This window comes from Marmota monax, unplaced genomic scaffold (assembly GCF_021218885.2).
Source record: "Marmota monax isolate L192 unplaced genomic scaffold, Marmota_monax_Labrador192_F-V1.1 WCK01_AAM20220418_F8-fsc00021, whole genome shotgun sequence".
NCBI lineage: Eukaryota > Metazoa > Chordata > Mammalia > Rodentia > Sciuridae > Marmota > Marmota monax.
Genome location: NW_026695228.1, coordinates 18640118 through 18652586, shown reverse-complemented (window position 1 = coordinate 18652586; position 12469 = coordinate 18640118). Strand labels below are relative to the sequence as shown.

Genomic DNA, 12469 nt, shown 5'->3' with positions numbered 1-12469 from the left:
CTTGAGTTTGCTTAACTATTTATGGTGTTTGTGGCCCTTACCTCTTTAAGAAAGTCTTTTCTATTATGGAACATTTACCTAAATGACTATCACTTTCATCTGTAAGCTTCCATCTTATTCCATACAGCCACATCAAATGTTTAATATTGTATTCTATGTATAATAATTGTCATAATATAAATGAAGGAAGATAGATATGTGTGGCTACCTGAAGGAAATTGATGAGAATGTAGTTAGGTTTTAGGAGAGGAAAAGGAGGTAGGGGACTATGGTTTTTCTCTCAATGGACTGTTTGATTATGGAATAGCTTAAGTATACTTCTAGGGCATTTAGTCATAGAAGTATGCTTAATCTGATCCAGCTAGTCTGATAGATGTAGAGGGGATGCTGCATCCTAAGCAAGGTATATTTTTTAAATGTTTTTTTAATTGTTGATAGACCTTTATTTTATTCATTTATTCATATGTGGTGCTTTACCACTAGGCCACAACCCCAGCCCAAGGTATATTTTTAAAAAAAATATTTAGTCATAGATGGACATAATACCTTTATTTATTTATTTTTTTGTGATACTGGGGATCAAACCCAGTGCCTCACATATGCTAGGCAAACACTCTACCACTGAGCCACATCCCCAGCCTGAAAGGTATGTTAATGAAAAAAACAAAACTAGGGTGTGGTCATGCATATCTGTAATTCCAGTGACTCTGGAGGCTGAGGCTGGTGGATGGCAAGTTCAGTGCCAGCCTGGGATGGCAAGTTCAATGCCAGCCCCGGCAACTTAATAAGTTCTTCTCAAACTAAAAAATAGAAACAATTGACATATTACTGAACCAGTACTCCTGGTTCAGTTCCCAGTACTACAAAAAGAAAAAACTACTTTTAGTGAATTTCATAACAAGCATATAATAGATGAGGCAAAGCATAAGGAGACTCATCTTACGCAGAATATTTCTAGAAACAACAGCTTAGAATAGGCCAACTAAAGGGAATATTCTTTCTTCTTTGTATTTCTCTTTTGGGTCAGTGGTAGAAAATGATGAAGCAGCCTTCAAAGCAGGAAGTACATATACCTGTTGAGCGGTGCACTATCCAGAGGGCATTGAAAGGCAGAGGTGAAAAGGAAGATTGGCTCTCAGGGGGATAGGGAAAAATGGGCTGCAGGTCACTCTCTTTGGATCTTCTTAAATGAATGACTCCTCTAGTTGTTATTTGATGATGACTACTGAAAATTTCATTGTCCTCTTCTCTTTAGCTAGGATGGGTACCAGAAAAAAGGTTCATGCATTTGTCCGTGTCAAACCCACTGATGACTTTGCTCATGAAATGATCAGATATGGAGATGACAATAAAGTAAGTAGAATGTGTTTGTCTTTGCCTTCCTGGGTCCTTCTATCTCTGTTCTACCTCACTACAGTGGGATCCTATTTCCAAACAACTATTTAGGGACCAGGACAGAATTGATCCATCAAATCCAAACCATGCCCTCAACATCGAAATTAAATGAGAAAGTTCATGAGGTTCCCATCTTTAATTGTCCTTTATTAACAATTTTACTGTTAAGAAGTTTACCCTGCATTTTTCCACACCCATAAAATTTTCTGGTGATCGTATCTTCCATTATATAATTTCTCAGGGGTATAGTAAGAATGCATTGAGTTGAAGCAGGCATGGGGGTACATATCTGTAATTGCAGCTACTAGGCAGGCTGAGGCAGGAAGGTCACAAGTTTGAGGCTAGCCTTAGCAACTTAGCAAGACCCTGTCTCAAAATAAAAATTAAAAAAAACCTAACAAACAAAAAAAACAACTAAGGGCTGGAGAATTTGGCTCAGTGGTTAAGCACCCCTGGGTTCAATCGCTGATACTAAAAAAAAAAAAAAAGAGAAAAAAAAAAAAGAGTGTTGATTTGAGTTGATTATTGTTAAATTTATCCAAGCAGTAGGGGAGACTCTTATCATGAGTACTGAAGATTTATTCACCCTGTACCTTCACCACTGTCCTAAGAATCTTTCTGAAGCCTTTGACAGGCCTAGAACAGCATGAGAGTGTTAGATGTGAAAACGTGTACAGGTCCATCTGGCCAGCATTGAGACATTTTTTAAAAGAAGAATTCAAGGGCATTCTGCTCAAGACTTTAAGGTTCTAGCATTCAAAAAAGAGCTCAAATGTGGCATTATAAAACGTGCCCTATAGGGGCTGAGGTTGTGGCTCAGTGGTAGAGCACTTGCCTCGCCTGTGTGAGACCCTGGGTTCGATCCTTAGCACCACATAAAAATAAATAAATGAAATAAAGATATTGTGTCCAATTATAACTAAAAAAATAAATATTTTTTTAATGTGCCCTACAGTATGTGTTTTCAATGAACATAGAAGCACAGAGCATTTTATATATGTATGAACCAAACCTGTCTTCTTGGTCTTGGTTTTTCTCTGCGTGGCCAGGTCTTAGCTTTTGGATTAGAGCAGCCAGTATATAATTTCAGCAAGATAATTTTTACATCAGAATTCCCATCAAGAAGCTTGGAATCTTAAGAGGCATTGACCTTACCCAGTATGTTCCTAAGCCAGCTGCTGCCACTTTGGCTGCAATGAAGATACATACTTCTAAAAATCTTGATTACAAGTAGGCTGGGCACCTTCAGTTTCCTCTAATACCAGTGAGTGACTGACGGTGTCTGGGAGGCCCAGAGCCTTTTCTGTGGCTACCTCATCATTACTCACGTTGGGCTATGGTATATATGTAGAAATAGGTGCTTACCACAATGCAGAGCTGAGGGAGACCTTACCACTTTTAACCAGTGACAGGGCTCAAGCCCAGGCTTCTGTCACCAAGCTTACTATTCCCTCTGACCTAATTCAAGGCCTCCTATACTTGTAGGATATGTCTAAGTCTTGTTTACAAAGAACATGATAAATTGGTTTGACTCCATTTCATAGATGGGGGAGCCAAATAGCCACACCCTGTAAACTAGGATGAGAGACACTGAAACTAGGAAGTGCTTGTCTTCTGATCTTCCTCCACAGGGTGATATGACCTCCCTGCAGGAGCTTCCTTCTTCTATACCAAATTGTTCATCCAGAATCTCATCTATATGGGAGTCCCTGCTCATCCTAAAGTTCATTAGCAACCTCAAAATGAGATTGCTTCCTCGTTTTTCTCCAGGTCAGGCCTTTGGTATCAGTGGCTTTTTTGTACCTGACATATAATTTCCTTCCTTCTTTCTCTCTCATTCCCCCCTCTCCATCTCCCCCTCGCCCCCTTCCTTTCTCTCTGTTTTCCTAGAGCATTGATATTCACTTAAAAAAAGATATCCGGAAAGGAGTTGTCAATAACCAGCAAACAGACTGGTCATTCAAGCTGGATGGGGTTCTCCATGATGCCTCTCAGGACTTGGTGTATGAGACAGTCGCAAAGGATGTGGTTTCTCAAGCCCTTGATGGCTATAATGGTAATTAAATTAATTAATTGTTGTTTTATCTAAGAACCTGAGGATCACTTTCTGAAGGAAGACATACAAGTATTTTATGGTGAATAAAATAAAACATAAACTCACTAACATTTGTAGGCTCATTTTCCTGTCTCCATGTTCTTTTTTTTTTTTTTTTTACTTTTTTTTTTTTGAGAGAGAGAGAGAGAATTTTTTAATATTTATTTTTTAGTTTGCGGCGGACACAACATCTTTGTTTGTATGTGGTGCTGAGGATCGAACCCAGGCCGCACACATGCCAGGCAAGCACGCTACCGCTTGAGCCACATCCTCAGCCCCTGTCTTCATGTTCTTAATAGTGGAAAACTTCCTATTTGCTTGATGACATTGTGGGCATACCTGACCCACTGCCCTAGGATCCTACCTTGATAGGATGATTAGAAGACCCTGGCTTTTTATAGGTTGTAGAGGTTCAACTATTGTCCTGTTAAAATGTTAGTTTGACAATATGTCTTTATGATCAATTTGATGAAGTCTATACATTTTTCTCTTAGCTACCTGCTGGAAACTATTTCCATTTATTCTAACTTATTGTAATCCCTGTACTGTTCATATTCCAGTATAGAATTATTCATATTATCCCTAAAAGCTTCATCAGTGATTGATTTTTCTCAACAAAGTAAAAACAGCTTTATTAAGAATGTTTTAAAAACTTATTCAGTCTAAGTTTATTAATCTTAAAACATGGGATCAGTGGTGTAGAGTGCTTGCTCTGTCAGGTCTGCTGTGTAAACACCCAGAAGCAGTCTTTGGGATGGGATCAAGCCAAAAGCAAGAGCAGATGGGAGCCCAGGGTGACTACGTAGTTCATGTCTCAGAGCCTGGTGGTGATGCTAGACCTAAAGGATGTGAAAAGCACAAATGAAAAGTCTTTCAGGGTATTCAGTGGAACCAGATCAGGGACCAGTAATGATGGTCCATTTTTGGAAGTGACCTTGGACTAACTAGGAGCTCTCTTTGTCCTGTGCGAATCTGCAAATGTTGACAGGAAATGCCCTTTCTACTCTATCTCTTCCTGGAGATTTTAAAAGCCTTTTTTGTTTTTATGGATAAGTTGATGACTCTTGCCAGACCCAGACCCAAGCAGTTCATGACCTTGCAAGAGAAGGATGAGAGTCTAATGCTCCTGTTCCCTTCCTCATCTTTTAAGTAAAAGTTCCCACTCTTCACTTCCCTGAAACTCCCTGTTCTCAGAAGCTCTAGGACTAGAAGCTCCCTCTCTCCCTCTCTAGGCCCAGAACATCTCTTGGTGCAGACAACATTAGAGCACTGGGTGGACTACAAATTCAGAGCAGATACCCATGTTTTGACTGTTTATGTGTCATCAGTTTTACTACTCCTTTGCTTGCCCATCCTCCTCCATGGTGGAATTCCTAATGTCTTTGGCCAATTCCCACTGGCTACCTTCATACAAGGGTTCTGCTTGGCACTGGATATGCTGGGGAATGGGAGAACTGTCCTTAGAATTATTTTCCTGGATGTCACTGAGATGTGTTCTGAAATATTTGCAGGTACCATTATGTGTTATGGGCAGACGGGAGCTGGCAAGACATACACCATGACGGGGGCCACTGAGAATTACAAGCACCGGGGGATCCTCCCTCGTGCTCTGCAGCAGGTAGAGAATGGGCCCATGGGTGGGATGTCACATAGGTCCCCTCTCTGCCATAGATGCTGACAATTTCAGATCAGCTAATAGAAATAATGGGATCTGGCCCTCAGAGGAGTTGCAGCCAGTACTGGTACCAGTACTATAGACAGAATAAATTCACATGGCGGGGGGAGGGGGTAGAGGCCTCAGGAGACTAGAGGTTCAAACACCCACACTGTTTCCTCATTTGTAAAAGAGGGAGCAGGCATGTTCCAATAGTTTGTGATTCTGTAATTAAGGATTTGAAAGTCCTTCCTTGTTTTAACTAGTATAATGTGGGCTCTTTCAGAGCTACTTTACTGGCCGGCTTTGGCTTCTTTACCCAACATTGCCTTTAAAAAGCAAAGACAAGAAGCGAGCCATGACCTGAGCTTTCAAAACTGTGTCAACTATGGCTTAGTGAAGTATGACTGAAGACAGGGCATAAAGGCCTTCCTTTGGGGCCTGCTAGCCTGGGTTCTGTGAAGACTATGTTTGGAGGAGGAAGCAAAAAACCTTCCCACTAAAGCATCTTGTGGTTTGACAGTCTTGTCCTATGAGAAGTATAGATATCCTAGTATATAAACCATCTAAAGCTTCGGTATCTCAGCATCTCAGTCTTCAGTTGTATAGTCCAGTGCCACCTAATAGGAATATCATGTAAGTCACATATGCAATTTTGAGTTTTCTAGTAGCTACATTTAAAAAATAAATAGGTGAAATTTTACTTATTTGGGGGATATTGGTGTTTGAACCCAGGGCCTCACACATGTAGGAAAGCACTGTACTGCTGAACTATATCCCCAGCAGTTGGGAGTTGCCACATAGGAATCAAGCACCCCTTAGCCTTGAGCCATGAGAACATGGAGATGTGGCAAGCCAGCCATGGGCTGTGTGTGTGTGAACTATGAGCACTGAGTGCACAAAGTGGACTGAACCGACGTTGCCCCTCTGTTTAGGCGGGCCTCGCTCTGCTTATGATCCCCACACAGCTCATGAGATGGTCATGGCCTTCCTAGATGTCAGTCAGTCTGCTGACAGCTGACATCACGAAACTAGACTCAACCCCCTGAAACCTGACCCCTTGCCTCAATTGAATGGCTTCTCCCCAATAAAAGGGTTCAGCACATGCTCCTCTCTGTCTTTCCACGGACCCCTAAGGTCAGAGGAGCCGTCGTAACACCCAAAGGAAAAGTATTTCTCTGTCTCTGTGTGATTATTTCGTGCCAGCCAGGTTCACCTGGAGGGACCTTAAGTTTTAGTCATGGAATGTGACACCCAGCCCTTTTTAATTTTATTTTCAGAGAGGGGTCTCCCTAAGTTGCCCAGGTTGGCCTTGACTTTGTGATCCTCCTGCATCAGCCTCCTGAGTAGCTGGGAGTACCAATATGTGTGCCAACTACACCTTGTGTGAAAATAATTTTAACAATATAATTTTTTATATTGTACTGGGGATGGAACCCAGGGGGTCTTTACTACTGAGCTACATCCCCACCCCTTTTTGTTTTTTATTTTGAGACAAGATCTTGTTAAATTCCAAAGGCTGGCCTTAAACCTGCAATCTTCTTGTCTCAGCCTCCCAAATCGCTTGGGATTACATGCAGGTGTCACCATTCTTGGCTTAATTTTAGCAATATAACTTAACTTGGTATATTCAAAATATAATTTCCAAATGTAATTAGTATAAAAGTTATTGAAATAGTTCACATTATTTTTCTATTAATAAGTCTTTGAAAGTTGATGTATATTTTATACTTGGGGAGTACCTTTCAATTTAGGCACTAAGTATTAGTCAGAAATACCTGTATTCACATTTTGTAAAATTTCGAGTTGAAAAAGTAGATTTAGCTGGGTGTGGTGGCATTGTCTATAATCTCAGTGGGGCAGGAAGCAAGTACAAGGCCAGCCCCAGCAATTTAGTGAGATTTTTTTTTTATCTTAGAGATCTTGTCTCAAAATAAAAAATAAAAAGAAATAAAAAGGGCTCAGTGGTTAAACACCCCTGGGTTTAATCCAAAAAAAAAAAAAAAAAGAAGAAAAAAGAGAAGAAGTAGATTTACATACTAAAGTTGTTACAAACATACTTAAAAGTTTACTGATAAATGAAATAAGTTTTAAAATTTAATTTACATAAAATTTTAAATTAAATTCATTTGCATTAGCAACATTTCAAGTGTACAACAGCCATCTGTGGTTACTATCTATCATTTTGAACATCTCAAGTCTAACCTCTTAGAAAAAGTGAGACTTGAGGATTATCAGCCCAATTCTCTATTTAATAAGGAAAAAAATTAAGGTACTGTGACTGAGGGTGTAGCTCAGTAATGGAGTGCTTGCCTAGCATGTACAAGGCCCTGGGTTTAATCCCCAACCAAAAAAAAGAAAGAAAGAAAAGAAACTTAAGAGGGGGAAAAGACTAGTCCAAAGTCATGCTGGGGAGGATATTAGGAATTAAGGAAGCTGAATTCTGGCTTTGCCTCTATCCTTATTATCAGAGTGACTATGGAAAATTTTAATGCATGGAACTTTCCATAAATGGGAATTGCTCTTGCCTGCCTCCCATAGGGGATTTGTGAGGATGAAATTAAATAATAGATAGAAAAGAGGTGTGTAGATATAGAGAATACCATATGTAAGAGATCTTCAATTCAGAATCTTTTTCACTCATCATGCCTCTACTTCTTGGGACTAGATGAGGGTTAGCCAATCAGGAAGTCATGCTTCAAACAACTATAAGATGATAATTAATATCACCCATTGGACTAATCATAATAATTATTGATGATGAACATCATGCCAGTTAGATTATGATGAATTCCTTGAGGACAAGAATTGTCTTATACTTTTTGATCTTCTCTCCTGAGGTAAGAGCGACCCTGGTTCTTGGAGTTCTGCCCTTGGTGACTGCTGTCCAATCTCCCATCTAGGTTTTTAGGATGATCGAAGAGCGCCCCACACATGCCATCACTGTGCGTGTTTCCTACTTGGAAATCTATAATGAGAGCCTGTTTGATCTCCTGTCTACTCTGCCCTATGTTGGACCTTCAGTCACACCAATGACCATTGTGGAAAATCCTCAGGGGGTCTTCATTAAGGGCTTGTCAGTCCACCTCACAAGTCAGGAGGAGGATGCATTCAGTCTCCTTTTTGAGGTGAGATGATCAAGTCAAAGGGCTCCTTTCCTTTCCTGGCCAACCTTTCCCTCCCACTCTCTCCCTCCTCCATCTTTAGTTTTCTACTTATTTTGAAAATAAATATATTAATATATGCAAATTCAGTCAGAACTAAATAATATGAATAAAAAAGTTAACTTATAAACTTATTCCCTTAAGGCAACAATAATGTACATTTTAGTTTATTTCCTTCCAGCCTTTTTTCCTGGGGCAGTTTTTTTTCTTTACAGAGTTGAAATTATTTGTGTTTTCTCTCTCACCCTGTCTTTCTCTTTAGTTAATATTAAATTGTGAGCCCTTATAACATAGAAAAAATAAGGATAAACATCTTTAGCTAGGCATGGTGGTGCATACCTGTAATCCCAGATACTTGGGAGGTTGAGGTACAAGGATCATAAGTTCAAGGCCATCCTGGGCAACTTAGACTATGTCTTAAAATAAAAATACAAATAAAGCCAGGTGCAGTGGCCCACACCTGTAATTCCAGTGACTTTGGGAGGCTGAGGCAGGAGGATTGCAAGTTCTATACCAGCCTGGACAACATAGACCCAGACTCAAAATAAGGGCTAGGAATGTAGGTCAGTGGTAGAATGCTTGCCTAGCATGTTCAGTTCTCAGGACTAGAAAACAAATGGAATTCTTACTATAAAAATGCTCTTACAGCCAGACAGGGTGGTGCTCACCTGAAAGGACGATCACAATTTTCTTTTAAGTTGTAGATGGACACAACACCTTTATTTAATTTATGTATTTTATTTTATGTGGTGCTGAGGATTGAACCCAGGGCCTCACACATGCCACACCCCCAGCCCCAAGGATCACAATTTTTTTTTTTTTTTTGGTACCCGGGATTGAACTCAGTGGCACTTAACCACTGAGCCACATTCCTAGCCCTTTTTTTTTTTTTTTAATTTTTTTTAGTTATAGTTGGACACTATCTTTATTTATTTTTATGTGGTGCTGAGGATCAAACCCAGTGCTTCACACGTGCGAGGTGGGCACTCTATCACTGAGCTACAGTCCCAGCCCCCTAGCCCTTATTTGTTATTGTTTTTTAAAATTTTCTTTTTAGTTGTAGATGGACATTATACCTCTATTTTATTTTTATGTAGCTAAGGATCAAACCCAGTGCCTTCCACATGTGAGACGAGTACTCTACAAGTAAGCTACAACCCCAGTGCCCCAGGCCTATTTTGTATTTTATTTAGAGACCGGTTATCACTGAATTGCTTAGCACTTCTGTAAGTTGCTGAGGCTGGCTTTGAATTCACGATCCTACTGCCTCAGGCTCCTGAGCCAGTAGGACTACAGACAAGCTCCACCATTCTGGGCCCAGAATCACAAATTTGAGGCCAGCCTTAGCACCCTAGTGAAGTTCTCTCTCAAAATAAAACACGAAAAAAAGCTGGGATTCCCCAGGTTTAATCCCCAGTAATCAACAAAGTGTATGTTATTCTTTTAAAAGTCATATAGGCTTGAACTCATAACATTACTGGTGAAAATGTGAAATGATACAGCCAGTTTGACAGTTTCCTCAAAAAAGTTGAAACATATAAAAAATAAAATAAAATTTTAAATGAAACAAAAAACAAAAACCACAAAAAAGTTAAATATCAGGGTGTTTGTTTTTTTGTTTGTGGTACAGGTGAATTGAACACAAGGCTCACACATGCTAGGCAAGAGCTCTACCACTGAGCTCCCATCTCCAATCCTAAACATGAATTTTATTACAGGACTTAGCAATTCTGTTCCTAGGTATCTACCCACAAGAAATGAAAGCATATGTACATCCAAAGAGTTATATGCATATGTTCCTAGCAGCATTATTCATAATAGCCAAAAGCTGGAAATAACGAAAACACTGTCAACTGGTGAATGGATACATAAAATGTGGTACATCCATCCATACAATGGAAAATTACCTAGCAATAAAAAGAAACGGAGTGCTGATATGTACTACAACATGGATAAGCCTCAAACATGCTGAGTGAACGAAGTCAGTCACAAAGACCACATTATTAAATGATTTCATTCACATGAAATGTCCAGAACAGTCACATCTATAAAGACAGAAAGCAGAACAGTGGTTGCTTTGAGGAGAGAGTGGGAAGTAATTGCAAATAGACCCCAGGGAGCTGGGGGGTTGGTGATGCAGCATTTCTAAAATAGGATGGTGATGATGGTGGCACAATTCTGTAAACTTAAGAAAAATCACCAAATTGTTTAGTTAAAATAGTAGATTTTGTGGTTTTTAAATTATAATCAGGGCTGGGGTTGTAGCTCAGTGGTTGAGTGCTTGCCTAGCATGTGTGAGGCACTGAGTTCTTTTCTCAGTGCCACACATAAATAAGTAAAATAAAGGTCCATCAACAACTATAAATAAATAAATATATATATATATATGTTATTATAATCCGTAAAACTGCTTTGAAAAAAAAAAAAGTCAAAGTCACATAAGTGTCCTCTGGGTGATTTATGCCTGAATCCCTTGAGTCTACCAAGAAGAAAAAGCCTCCCTAGTGGCAGCAATGGGGCATTCTTGTTGTTCCTGACATTTCGTTTTGAAGAATGATGTTTGCTGTAAGTTTCCAGTGACTATAATAAAAGTTAAAAAGGTCAAAACTTTTGGAAAGTTTTTAAACATGAATAAGAATTCATATTCATACCCCTTAGAAGTAGCCACCATTTTGACTAATAAGATAATCATTAGCCTGGTCTTTTTTTTTTTCTTTTTTTTTTAATTGGGGATTGAACCCAGGGATGCTTTGCCACAGAGCTACATCTCCAGCCTTTTTATTTTTAATTTTGAGACAGGGTTTCTCTTAGTTGCTTAGGACCTCACTAAGTTGCTGAGGCTGGCCTTGAACTTGGGATCCTTGTGACTCAGCCTTTGGAGTCACTGGGATTACAGGCCTGTGCTGCCTGGTTACTTACCATTCTTGAAAGTATGTTAGCCTGGATCCTCTAAGAAGCAGATGCCAAGATGGGATTAAATATGCAAAAAATGTTATTAGGGAAATCCCTGAGTCAAGGAATAGGAAGGGTAAGGCTGGAGGGATCCTGCAGACTATCTTCCAGCTCTTCTCATGCAAAAGGCAAGAACTGCCATGTGTATAAGGAATGTTCAGCTAGGCTATTGGGGGCCTTGAACCAAAATTGGCCCCAAAAGAATGGATATGTATTAATATTCATGTTACACTCAGTCCTTTCTTGGAAGCAGTCCATAAGAGCATAGTGTTTTGATTTCCTAGTGCTGCATAACAAATGACCACAAAATTAATAGCTTAAAATAACATACATAGCCGGGTGTGGTGGTGCATGCCTGTAATCCCAGCGGCTTGGGAGACTGAGGCAGGAGAATCGCAAGTTCAAAGCCAGCCTCAGCAAAAGAGATGTACTAAGCAACTCAGCGAGACCCTGTCTCTAAATAAAATCCCAAACAGGGCTGGGGATGTGGCTCAGTTGTTGAGTGGCCCTGAGTTCAATGCCCAGTACCAAAACAAACAAACAAACAAAAAACCACATTTATCATCTCACAGTTTCTGTGGATCAGGTGCCTAGGTTTAGCAAGGGTAGGTCCTTTGCAGGGTCTCATCAAGGTGTTATTGACTGGGCTTTTTTTTTTTTAGGGTCCTCTTCTGAGCTTATATGGCTGTGGGCAGAATTCATTTCCATGAAGTTCTAGAACTGAGATCCCATTGTTGTAAGCTGGTGGCTGTCCACAGCTCCAAGAGTCTGCTCACAGTTGATTGTCATGTGGCTTTTTCATTGGGGTCTTCCTAGGACCCTCAAGATATAGTGACTTCTTTCCTCAAGGTCAATTGCAGAAAGTTTTTCAAGGCTCTCCTGATTAGGTCAGGTCTTCCCAGGATAATCTCCTTTTGATTTATTTTAAGTCAGCAAATCTCTTCACCTTTATCATAGTCTGTGGTTTAGAAGCAAGCTACAAGATCAAGGAGATGGGGCTGTATACAGAGGCACAGTTGATTGGCAATAACACATGGCTTCCATGAAAACATGGTGGTAGATTTCAGAGCCTAGCAGCTGAGGGGCTCAGTAAGTTATGCTCCTTATGGAAGAAGAGCTGTGAGATGCTTTTTTAAATCTCCAGGTGGAGATTGAATCTCCAGGGCACTTTACCACTGAGCTCTATCCTCAGCCCTTTTTATTTTTTAT

At 39.9% G+C, this 12469-nt stretch overlaps 1 protein-coding gene across 7 annotated transcripts in view; it reads left to right on the top strand.

The window, feature by feature from the left end:
- Positions 1–12469, top strand: part of Kif9 (kinesin family member 9) — a 65503-nt gene that overhangs the window by 5915 nt on the left and 47119 nt on the right. For 4 of the 7 annotated variants that reach the window (XM_046437163.2, XM_058576706.1, XM_058576708.1 and 1 more), the window contains exons 2-5: positions 1256–1353; positions 3286–3451; positions 5002–5108; positions 8048–8272. In XM_046437163.2, the coding sequence (XP_046293119.1) occupies positions 1256–1353; positions 3286–3451; positions 5002–5108; positions 8048–8272 (596 nt within the window). Of the gene's footprint in view, positions 1–1184; positions 1354–3285; positions 3452–5001; positions 5109–8047; positions 8273–12469 lie in introns of those variants that run through there. The other 3 variants (XM_058576705.1, XM_046437164.2, XM_058576709.1) reach the window with 3 other exon arrangements.